Source organism: Cotesia glomerata, linkage group LG2, assembly GCF_020080835.1.
Source record: "Cotesia glomerata isolate CgM1 linkage group LG2, MPM_Cglom_v2.3, whole genome shotgun sequence".
NCBI classification, from domain to species: domain Eukaryota; kingdom Metazoa; phylum Arthropoda; class Insecta; order Hymenoptera; family Braconidae; genus Cotesia; species Cotesia glomerata.
The window spans coordinates 5,520,132-5,533,456 of record NC_058159.1 but is presented as its reverse complement, the minus strand read 5'-3'; the positions used below and the strand labels follow the sequence as shown (position 1 = coordinate 5,533,456).

The following is a 13,325-nucleotide window of genomic DNA, read 5'->3' as shown; positions in this document are numbered from 1 at the left end:
ATCTGCTAAATTAATTTTAATAATATTCTCTTATAATTTTTTTGTTATTTTCCAAATCAAGAATTTTTTTATTAATTCTTTTCTCAATAATTTTATTGCAATAAAATGATAAAAAAATTTCTGAAGTCTGTTAACTTCAGTATCGTATATCCGAACAAAAACAGTTTCACTGTAAAAAAATCGCGCCAAGTCCACGTTCATAAGACTATTAAGAAAAAAAAATTTGTTTTTTTCTTTACAAAAATATATAAAATAAAAAAATTAAAAAATCCAAGTAACCGATGATTGTTTAAGATTTTCGGAAATTAAAAAAAATTTTGTTACAAATTTAAAAATTAAAAAAAAAATTTGGAACATATTTAGTGTGCGCGGTTGCAAAATATTTTACTTTTAATGAAATTCGTAAAATCTATTTACTAGGACTTAAAAAAAATTGAAATACACAATGACGCACACCAAGTACGTTCCAAAATTTTTCTTAATTTTTAAATTTATAACACAATTTTTTAATTTCCGAAAATCATAAACAATCATATCGGTTACTTGGATTTTTTATTTTTTATTTTATATATTTTTGTAAAGAAAAACAAATTTTTTTCTTAATAGTCTTATGAATGTGGACTTGGCGCGATTTTTTTACAGTGAAACTGTTTTTGTTCGGATTTTAGTATATTTTGTAATTATAATAAAAATTTACAATTGGTACCAACTTAAATCTCGCGTTGGTTGCATTTTTTATAGCAAACTATCCCCTTGAAACTACAGTTTATGTAAAAATAATTCCAGCGCACCCTGGCGGGTGTAGATGCAAGCTGTGAAATATCTTTTTTTAACTGTAGTTTCCCATCTAATGAAGGATTACTATACATTCTCAAATTATTTAGTTTGTGGCAGATCACTTTGCCCATCGAAAAAAAGTCAGGATCGAAATTTTTGCGTTGCTATAGTTTGTGCTGATTAAATTTAATAATTTCAATTAGATTAATTGTTATAAGTGAATATAATTAATTAATAACAGTCAAATAAAGTATGAATTACTGTTATAATATACAATTTAAGAAAAAAAAGTACGGTAGAATTAAATAAAATTTTGCAACCTCAAAATACCGTTCTGCTTACAGTAAACATATCGGTAGTCTGGCGCTCCGTTTACAGCAGATTTGAACGGAACTTGGCGCCAGATTCTACCGAATCTGTGGATAAAATCATCTCTTCTGAAAACAAATTAAATTTTCTATTTCAATTTAATAATTGATAGGCTGATTCAGGGGAAGGTGGATTGTGAACGTCTGGCAGACTCTATCACTATTACTTTTAGAGCCCCGACCTGGAGGGATAGTACTCCCTTCCAGCTTCCACTCGCTGGCACCAACTTTGCTACATCTGCCCCCATATACCGATTAATAAGTGCCTTCAATACTTTTTACAAGATAGATAACAGTTTGGATGTTTATAAAATAAGTAGTTATGAATGTTTTTCAAAACTTTGTATGTCAAACATTGTATAAACTGGAGCAAAATATTTACTTTTGATAGTTAATTATATAGTGACTTATCATAATAATAATTTTAAATTAAACACTTTGTATTAAATTGTATGTAACATGGAACCCGATTAATGGCTTTGCTGTAGGGTTCATTGAACTGATAAAAATAAAATAAAATAATAGAAGAAATTGTGAATTATTTAAAATTTTTATTTTCTGAATTTTTACTTATTATTTTATGATTTAAAACAAACATTAGGACTCTAGTCGATAATTGACAGGTTTTCCATTTAGAATTTTTGTAAAAAGTTTCTCAAAAATTTTCAATTAAAAAAATTTCACGCCTGCGCATTTTTCTAAAGAAAAATTTTCATAAATTTAAAAAAAATACAAACACTGAAGTTAACTGACAGAAATTTTTTTTATGATTTTATAGCAATTAAATTATTACAAAAAAAATAAATTAATAAAAAAATACCACATGTGATAATTAAAAAAAAATGATTTTTTTTGTTGTAATTAATTTGTTACAAAAATTAAAAAAAATGACAGCTGTCAATGGAAATTAAGTTAAGCCGACATTTAAAAATTTGTAGAATTTTTTTTATTGAAAAAATGATTAAAAAAAAATAAAAAATAAATTTTCACTTGTAAAAAACTTTAAAAACTGTAAGTGCAATTTTTAAAAAATATTTTTTTGTTCTAATTTAATTATTGAAAAAAATAAAATCGTCAGCTAACTTTATTATTATCAGCTGTCAGCTAACTTCAGTATCTTAAAAAATACTATTGTTGAAAACTTACCTTAAAGCTTAAGTTTGACAAACGGCGCATGCGCATTAATTTACGGTGTACGTACGCCATCTTCACCGCTATAAGCTACAATAAAGAGAAAAAAAAAAGAAACGGTTACTGTTATAATAGTGTTTTTATTCTTTAATAAAAGATACCGAGTGTATTATTCAAAAAGTTAATAATCGTTTGCATTTAGCGCAGTGCGTTAGTTGGCGATAAAATAATAACGTAAAAAAAATAAATGCATCGAGCAAAAATAATAGTTTCTATAATTTAAATAAAAAAAAAAAAAAAAAATAAAATGAACAAACAATAATAAATTAATCGATTGATTAATAAACTTGGTGAAAAATAAATAAAAATTCATATTAAATTTATCAACATAAAGAAAGTTTTGAACTAGCTACAGTAATAATATAAATATTGTATATTATTTTGTAATATAACACAAGTGTAAATATAAATGTATGCGTAGAGACGCTCAAGAACATTTTGGTGAGAGAGATAGACAATTCTGAATTGTGAGTTTCAGAGTTCTGCTTTACAGAGCAACAGAGAGAGAAAGACATACGGGTTATTGTTGGAGCGTATACCAGTATAATATATATAATATATAATATATTTAGTTAGCTAGCTTATGTGTTCTCTCTTGTAGCGCATACGGCTAAAGATCGAAACTTGACATTGGGTCTGACGGCCATTTTGGCATTTTGTGTTCACCATTCAAGTGATACGCTTCGTTGCAATATACAATCCCTGGCCATCCTTTTCACGGTATATTATTTTATCTAATGCTATTGTTATTATTATTCATTAATTTATTATTTTATTTATTTTGTAAATCGTTTAATTTTTTTATTACACTACCGATTTATTAATAACTTTTTTAGACTCTGAGCAAAGTACAAAGAATTTAGGTTGAGGTATATTGTCGCTTCCATTTTTTTTATTTTACCGGTTCAGTGTCTATATTTTTTCAAAAAAATATTTATTATAATTTTTTTTTTCATTTTTTAAATTTATTTTTCCATTAAACGAAACTTTCTTTATTTTATTAATTTTTTCATTCAAAGATTGAATAATTTTTATTTAATTATTTTTGAAATATTTTATTATTGAAAAAAAAAAAAAAAAAAAAAAAAAAAGCTTGTAATAAATATTCGAAAGTATTTAGAGAAAAAATTCCAAGTGGTTGAGATAATCCGACAATTGTTTGCGGATTAGTATAATAATAACACGAAAAAGATGATCTCATTTTGTTTTTACTTTATTTTTCACGTTCAGCACACTCAGATATAATCTAACGAATTCTCTAGAGTGTTATTTGTATAAAGAAATTTGCTAGAAGGTTATATAGTTGAATTTGTTCATAATTAATTTATTTTTTTCGTAGTTAAAGACGATACAGTAAAAGTGCGTTATCGAAATGATGACCGAAACGCATATTAATTCTAATCACATGCTGAGCTCAAGTTTGGGCTCCAAATCAGACCTCGAGAAAATGGATGATGTTGGTTGGAAATCCAAACTTAGAATTCCACCGCGAGACAAGCGGATTAAAACGAGTGTAAGTTATTTTGGAATTTCATTTATTTATTTTGGAGTTGATAATTAATTTAATGATGATTTTTTATTTGTTAATAGGATGTTACAAACACACGAGGTAACGAATTTGAGGAGTTTTGTTTAAAACGTGAATTATTGATGGGAATTTTCGAGAAAGGATGGGAAAAGCCATCTCCTATTCAAGAAGCTAGTATTCCAATTGCATTGTCCGGTAAAGACATTTTAGCACGTGCTAAGAATGGTACAGGAAAGACCGGAGCTTACTCTATTCCTGTATTGGAACAGGTAATAAATATTTTATTCGTTTATTTATTATTTAATTTCAGTGCCAAGGCAGTATAGCCAGATGACAAAAATATACAAAAAGAGTTACAATAAATAATATTAATTATTTTTATTAACGAAAATTTTTAAAAATAAGTTCAATTATATTATTCAGGCAGTTTTATTATACAGATTAATTTTTATTTATTTTATTTTACTTCTGGTAAACATTCTATAGAGGTACACGATACATGTGCATAGACACTAGAAAAATACAATAATATTTAATTATATAGGATAAAGGACCTCATTACTGACACTTTCTTTGATTTTGGTACTTATTCAATTAATGAAATCATTAATTTCAATAATGAATATATTATTTCTAATCTTGAAGACCTTCCCTGAATAAAAAAAAGTATTGAGACAAAGAAAAAAGTATTGAAAAGTATTGGATTGACTATAAAACCAATAATTTTCAATACTTTTTTCTTTGTCTCAATACTTTTTTTTTTATCAGGGTTTAGATCAAAGAAATTTTTAATTTTTATTCCCAGTAGAACATTTTTTCATTGAAAGAAAAAGTGCCACTAATAGGGTTTTTTCCCTTAGTTATTTATTAAGTTTGAACGCCAAGGCGCGAAGCCGAATGGCAAAAATTTTATATATTAAGTTTTACTTCACATAAATACTGTTAGTACATATTAAAATATAAAATTTATATAATACACAAGTGGATATATTGTTTTTTAAATATTTTGGAATGATCAATTTTTATTAGCTCACTATTTTATTGTTCAAGATTTTTAAGAAAATCAAATACTCTCGTCTTAAAAGATTCTAAACCAAAAGAATTAGAAATTTCTGGAGACAAATCTTGCCAAAACCGTATAGTTGATATGACAAATGAGTGTTCGTAGTTTGCAGTGACAAAATTTTGTATCTTGAAATATATACATAACGTTGAAAAAAAAAAAAAAAAAATAAAATAAAAACAAAATTAAATAAAATAAAATAAAACAAAATAAAATAAAAAAATTAAATAAAAATTTTCAAGAGCTTGCATATATTCTAATACTCGATATTAAAATTATATATCGACGTTCTAATTAGCAAATTGTCTAACTCCATTTTAGAGAATCTTCTATTTGTACAAAAAAAAAACAATTAGTTCAAAATTTATTATCATTTTAAAAAACCATTTAATAGAGATATAATAGATATAAAGGGCGATTCCGCGGGAGACGATTTTTGACATAAATTTTTAAATCACAGTATTTGTTACTTTTTTTTATACCAATTTTTTTCAATTTTAGGAGGGTAAGAGAATTTGTGTTGCACGAACGTCGAAGTCTAATTTGAAAAGCAAATTAGTTTTGATAACTGCTACTAAAAAAAAAAACGTAGAAAAGTTGCAAAAAAAGTTACGCAAAAGTTACGCGTTTCTGATGTTTACAGCGATTCTGAAGATGAACCTTAAGTCTGATAAATCGCCGACTATTCCAAACAAATAATTTATTTTAGTTATATAGGGAAGTGCTAATTAGTGATACAGCATCTATGATCTCATATCTTTAATTTAAAGTTACATGGAAATGTTTATATTCACTACAGTGAGACGTGTTGCATCCGCGATAGTTTTTACGTTGCACCCGCGGCTGGATAAAAAGTGAATAATTTATAATATTTATTTCTTTTAATAATTTTATTTAAATTAATAATTAGTTTGTTTTGTATTCTTTTAAAGAATGTAAAAATAATTTAATAAATATTCCATAATTAACAGAATTTTTTCATTCTAGCTTCATGACCTTTAATGGTGGGCCGATTTCGTTGCACCCGCGATAGCACTTTGAACCTCTCCTGTGTCTATTTAGACATTTTATTAAATGTTTTTTATATTAATTTTTGTAAAAAAGATTGCAATGTAATCCTGCGACCAGTCATTTCTTTAAAAAGAGTTTTTATTTTCTTAGTAAGAAGCCTTGAGTGAGTCTAAATGTTGCACCCGCTAGTACGGAATCGCCCTAAAACCATCTAATAGAGATATAATATTTAGATTTGAATCATTCAAATAATTTATTAAGATTATTTATTATTAAAATTATTACGATTATTATTATATTATAATTTATAATTCGATTATAGCTATATCAAAATGTTAAAAAATCACCCTCTAAAAAATAAGAAGTTAGACAAATTGCTAATTAGACCATCGATATTATTATTATTTATAATAAAATTGAAAAATTTTTTTTTTCTTATTTAGATTTTTGAAATTTTTTTTTTTTACTTGTCATTAATGATTGTTCGATGATTGTTTTGTAGGTTGACCCACGAAAAGACATAATTCAAGCTTTAGTGATAGTGCCTACTCGAGAGTTGGCATTGCAGACATCTCAAATCTGTATTGAACTTGCTAAACACATGGATGTTAAAGTTATGGTAACTACTGGTGGAACAAATTTACGTGACGATATTATGAGGATTTATCAAAAAGGTATCATCATTTAATTATGTTTCTCTATTATATCAATTCCTCAAAAGTATATACGAATAATTTATTTATCTTTTTTTTTTTATACAGTTCACGTAATTATCGCAACACCAGGAAGAATTCTCGACTTGATGGACAAAAATGTCGCAAACATGGATCACTGCAGGATTTTAGTACTAGATGAGGCTGACAAACTTCTCTCACAAGATTTTAAAGGAATGTTGGATCACGTTATTTCAAGGTATACATTATTAAGTATAATTATATAATTATATCTGTTTTTTTTTTTTTTTTTTTTTTCAAGTCCAAATATTGAAAAAATAATTACTATGAATTTATTTATAATTTAATAACTTTACCCAAATATAATTTGAATTTATTAAATGAAATTTAAATAATTAATTTTTCAATTTATAATGACAAATAATAATTATTAAATATTTTTGTAAAATAGATTGCCATCGGAACGACAAATATTGCTGTACTCGGCTACGTTCCCACTGACCGTTAAGCAATTCATGGAAAAACACTTGAGAGATCCATACGAGATAAATTTAATGGAGGAGTTGACGCTAAAAGGTGTTACGCAGTACTATGCATTTGTACAAGAACGACAGAAAGTCCATTGTCTCAACACACTATTTTCAAAGTTGCAAATAAATCAGAGCATTATATTTTGTAACTCGACGCAACGTGTTGAACTTTTAGCTAAAAAAATAACAGATTTGGGATACTGTTGCTACTACATACACGCTAAAATGGCTCAAGCACACAGAAATCGTGTTTTCCATGATTTCCGCGCTGGTCTCTGCAGAAACTTGGTATGTTAAATTAAAATAATATTTTTTACAAACTAATTAATGTTAAGGACGTTCATGCGGTATGCTAGAGTCAAATGAGTACTAACTTTTTATGAAAGTTATTGGGGTCTTTAGAAAAATTTTTAAGTATATCAATATTCTTATAATGATTTATAATTTTTTTTTATTTACCTGAAATATTTTTTTGGCATTTATTTAAAAAAAATCAGTAAATATAAATTAGTCGTTGATTTTAGGTCTATCTATATTATTATTATTATTATTTATTTATTAAGGCCATGGATTCAAGACTCCTTGCGGCCCTCCAAGATATTGTTTATCAAATTTGACAAATCTGTCATTTCTAACCATGTAATCAGTTTTATTCAGGTACTTGTTTTCAGTACAGTTAAAAATCAACTAAAATAATTTAAACTAGCAACCTTGCAGTCACTATGTGGCTGCCGTGACTCGTGAACTAAAAAAGATTAAAATTTTGCTTTATTAAATAATGACTTTTGTTGAATTGCACTGTATTTTCTTAACTATTGACATTTTTGAAGAAATAAGCTCATTCCGATGTTACACTCATCAAGAGCTTTCATTTGAGTACCCACATACATTTTTGATTTTTTTTTTCATATAAGGTAAAAGCCCCAATAGATGATCACGTACCAGTATATGATCACTCCATGTATTTGTATATCTATATTCACAAATATAGGTATACAAATACATGGAGTGATCATATACTGTTACATGATCATATATTGGGGCTTTTACCTTATACATATATATAAATATATAAAATATATGAAAAATTCATGTAGGTATTCAAACGAAAGGTCTCGATGAATGTAATATCGGGATGAGCTTATATCTTTAAAAATGTCAATGGTTCATAAGATATTTGTTAAATTGCACTATATTTTTTTAACTATCGACCAATTTGATGATATAAGCTCATTCCGATGTTACACTCATTAAGAGCTTTCATTTGAGTACCCACATGCATTTTTATATATTTTTCATATATACATATATATGACATATAAATATATGAAAAATTGATGTGGGTATTCAAATGAAAGGTCTCGATGAGTGTAACATCGGGATGAGCTTATATCTTTAAAAATGTCAATGGTTCATAAGATATTTGTTAAATTGCACTATATTTTTTTAACTATCGACCAATTTGATGATATAAGCTCATTCCGATGTTACACTCATTAAGAGCTTTCATTTGAGTACCCACATGCATTTTTATATATTTTTCATATATACATATATATGACATATAAATATATGAAAAATTGATGTGGGTATTCAAATGAAAGGTCTCGATGAGTGTAACATCGGGATGAGCTTATATCTTTAAAAATGTCAATGGTTCATAAGATATTTGTTAAATTGCACTATATTTTTTTAACTATTGACCTTTTTGAAGATATAAGCTCATTCCGATGTTACACTCATCAAGAGCTTTCATTTGAGTACCCACATGCATTTTTATATATTTTTCATACATACACATATATGATATATATAAATATATGAAAAATTGATGTGGGTACTCAAATGGAAGGTCTCGATTAGTGTAATGTCGGGATGAGCTTATATCTGTAAAAATGTCAATATTTCACAAGATACATGGTCATTTCTTAATTATGTATCTAGAGATAAAGAATTTTCAAACGCACCCTAAATACTTATCATAATAAACTGACTATCGATGAAAATGATATGAAACCTTGAAAAAGCACAAATTCAAGTCAAGACCTTTGCAATGACACTAAATTTAACTAAAAAAATCGATTTTATCATATAACTATCCTAGAAACAAAATTTTTCTTATTCTCTTAATAATATAGATTATATTAACAAGAGCCGGTCCCTATGATTGCAGCTTTTCATTTCTCATCTAAACAAAGAAGATTTTCGAAAAAAACGCTCAGCTACGTAATAGATACGTAATTTTATATATAGTATTAAGGTTTCCGCATGAACGTTCTTAATTGATGTTTCGGATCAATGATAATTGATAATTAATAAAATAAATGAATCTTAATTTATTACAGGTGAGTAGTGATTTATTCACTCGTGGTATCGACGTACAAGCAGTTAATGTCGTGATAAACTTTGATTTTCCAAAAATGGCCGAGACGTATTTGCATCGTATCGGTAGATCTGGTCGATTCGGTCATTTAGGTATTGCCATCAATCTAATAACTTATGAAGATCGTTTTAATCTTCATCGTATTGAGCAAGAACTTGGTACGGAAATAAAGCCAATTCCCAAGGTGATAGATCCTAGTTTATACGTAGCTCGACCTGAAGATAATACTAGTTTGGACGAAGGTAACGTGTCGAAGTAGTTTCATCAATTAAAATAAATAATAGTTAAGCAACAGCTATTAAAATACAATAATAATGATAATAATAACTACAACAACAACAAAAACAAGATTTGAAAGAAAAAAAAAAACAAGTGATTCGTGACTCGTACTACACGTGGCATATCCATTATCAACTTCGAGCACATCGATATGAGCGTATTGAATAATAAAGATAGTGAATTATTTAAAAATTACATTAATAATCTAAAATAAAAAATGGTTACTTAAGTTTTGAGGTGCGAAAGGAACAGTGAGAAAAAAAAAATGATGATCTATTAAAAGGGAACAGTAAGTGCTCTTTCGAAGATAAAACTTAGATTCATAAAAGACTTTGGAATAATAAACGTGAAAAATAATAAATTCATCGTAATAAAAGTATGATAAAAGTTAAAAAAGTAAATGTGTTACTTGTAAATAAAATTTATTGCCGAGCATTGCTAAAAGAGAAACAAAATAAAATTTATTATTTTATTCTGCTCGGTTTATATCTAATTCAATTAAGTAAAATAAAACAAAATGAAATTTTTAATGAAACTTGGTGACTGAAGTGAACGTCAGTGTGCAGTTGCGAGTCATTTTTTCTTTGTAAATAGATATTACTTATAAGTGTAAATAATTAATTATAATTAGCTCAGAGTCAAGCCATTATCAAGTGCACAAAGCGTAGAAAAAAAGAAATACAATAATGTCGATTATTAATTTATAATTAATAATTGAAAATATTCATTAACATTAATATATATAATAAATATATATATATATATATATATATATATATATATATATATATATATATATATATATATATATATATACATATATATATACACATAAAGAATCAATACATACACAGAAATAAACGTTACATACACACGTGAATTTAGTCCATCATTGCATTTTATCGTAAATGTAAATACAGCATGAGATATATCATTTTATTAGTAAAAAAATTTTTGATACGAAAGGCCTCATACTTTCAATATTCCTTCTACTCTTTTTTTTGTTACTGAAAATAAAAAGGAAAACAACTTGAATCTTGAAATATTAAAAAAAAAAAAAAAAAAATACATAAGCCGAATAAAAAAAACAAAACTAGAAAAAGGCTTGATATTTATATACATAAATATTATTAATTAATATTACAGTCTTCATTTAGTTTATCTTTTAAAATTTTATTTTTTCGAGCTCACTGAAGCTTTAAACAATAAAATATATTTATATATACATAATAAATTACATACTAATGTTTCTTTTTCTTTACTTTTAAAATCTAATTTACAGAACGTGTGCAAACAATAAAAAAAAATGTATAGTTTGATTGTGGCTTGATTTTGTAATGTCATTGAAAGCAACTCTGAAATTCTAATCACACTTTTTTTTTTGTATAAAAAATATTAATAGCTGTCGAAAAAATTGAAAATAAAATCGGATATTTTTTGTTTACCTTGAAAGAGAAATATTTTTTTTTTTTGTTTATAACGATGAACTTTTTTTTTTTTTTATTTATAATACTGTGATTGAGAATCAGAGATTGTATAAATTGACTAGTTTTATACAATTATTTTTATAATTATTTGGCTAATGGGTTACGTGAGACACAGGGATCGTAAAACAAAATATAATTATAAATAATTGCGACGTAAAAATAAAAATAAATTTAAACAAACGTGATTACGGTATCGGAATTAAATTTATTACTTAAAAATATTTTTATCTGTATTAAATATATATGTATGAAATTTATCTCAACGGAGGTGCCGCTAAACAAAAAAACAAGTTTATAAAGTAAAATAATCATTGTATCAGGAACATTGGTATAGTGCAAAATGATGATAAAATATTAAATTCAAAATTTTTTTTTACACACAACGATCTCGCGTGTCCATAGATCACATTATACATAATTATTATTTTTTTGCTTAACTTTTTTTGTAACGTAAAAAGTTGATTAAAAACGTAAACGGATAATCCGTTTCATTGTATAATAGTAATAATAATAACGGTTAATAAATAAAACATATAATAACAATAATTATGATAAAATGTGTATAAAGTCTGGTGACGTGTGTGAAGACAGACTTGAGCCATTTATTTGTATATGTAATAATATAGAGGGCCAACAAAATAAAAACGAATTAGCTTCACGGTAGAAGGAAGCAAACGCGGGTTTTCAGTCGTGACATAATACACACATGAACTTAAAACAAAATAAATTATAAAAGTTTACAATAATTGTGAGAAAACGGTTTAATCTTGCAACGAAAATATTATTTTTTTTTTTTTATTATTTGCTAAAATTTATAATTGCCAATTAAATTTCTTAATCAAAATTAATAACAATTATAATTATTATCGTGAATAAATAATCCGAAGACCTTGTCTCACGCCCACGGGTCAATTAGTAGCAATCGACAATCAATGATGATACGAGTTAAGCGTGCCTCGTATCAGCATTGCAATCAAGTCCGCCACGAGATCGTATTGCTTTTAAATGAAAAAAAAATAAATAAATAAACTAAATTGTAAAGTTAAATATTTATAAAGTAATTAGAAGCAAAAAAAAAAAATGTTTTTAATAAATTATTATTACAAAATGTTTTTCAACGTATGAAAGTATGATCTCAAAATTGAGTGCAGCGTGTGGGGATATGTGAGTAAAAAAATATAAAAGATAAAAAATAACAAAAAAACAAAAAAATAACATAACATAACGGAAAATATTGTACATTGTATTTCGTTGCTACGACACCAGAGATTAAGATAAAATAATTATTTAAAACAATAACAACAACATCAACAACAACAAAGTCATCAATTGTTTTTTATCGACTTATATTTTCAAAGCTAAAGTATTTACCTCTAAAGTGTGATTTAACTTTAGTCGGCATTGTATATAAAGACAAAGAGAATTTAAAGCACTATCCACTAATGCACCTCGCTATTGTTAAATACTAAAAAAAAAAATCTAAAGTTTTAAAATAAATAACAAGAGCTGAAAAAAAGTATATCAAAAATGAAAAATAAAAAAAACTTTTAAGCTGTGCTAAAAAATATTAAAGTTTTACGGATCGAATGCGATTTTGCAATAGTGGGTAGTCAAGTACGTTAAAAAAAAAAATTTTCAATCGCCGATTAAATAAAAAAATTTTTCGCCAAGGCTATTAGCAAAACCACACCGTGAATAATGTAATTAAATTTAATGAATATTGACATGTACTATGATAAAAAATTCGATTGATGACTAAATATGATTAAATTTTTGACTGTATATTGTGAATGATTGAAACGCGTGTATGTTGGTCTGTCTTTTTATTAATTATTAAAAATAACGTATTAAGTTGGTTTGTAAAACATTTAAACAGAAAAGTAATTGTAATACCATTTATTAAAATCTGCGATAATTGGAGTGTACGAAAAAAAAAATTGTTAACATCGGAATAGTTGATAATAGTAAAAAATGTTAAAAATTAAATCAGTGCATTGTCAAGCAGTGATTTAATTTTTGATAATATCTACAATG

At 26.0% G+C, this 13,325-nt stretch overlaps 1 protein-coding gene across 1 annotated transcript; it reads left to right on the top strand.

Moving 5' to 3' along the window:
- Window positions 1-2,619: 2,619 nt before the first annotated feature.
- Window positions 2,620-9,880, top strand: LOC123260116 (ATP-dependent RNA helicase me31b). The gene is made up of 7 exons (XM_044721068.1): window positions 2,620-3,056; window positions 3,676-3,849; window positions 3,927-4,133; window positions 6,441-6,612; window positions 6,700-6,850; window positions 7,064-7,430; window positions 9,488-9,880. Exons 2-7 carry the CDS (start codon window positions 3,709-3,711, stop codon window positions 9,782-9,784), a joined length of 1,335 nt encoding a protein of 444 aa, XP_044577003.1. The 5' UTR covers window positions 2,620-3,056; window positions 3,676-3,708; the 3' UTR covers window positions 9,785-9,880.
- Window positions 9,881-13,325: the final 3,445 nt, after the last annotated feature.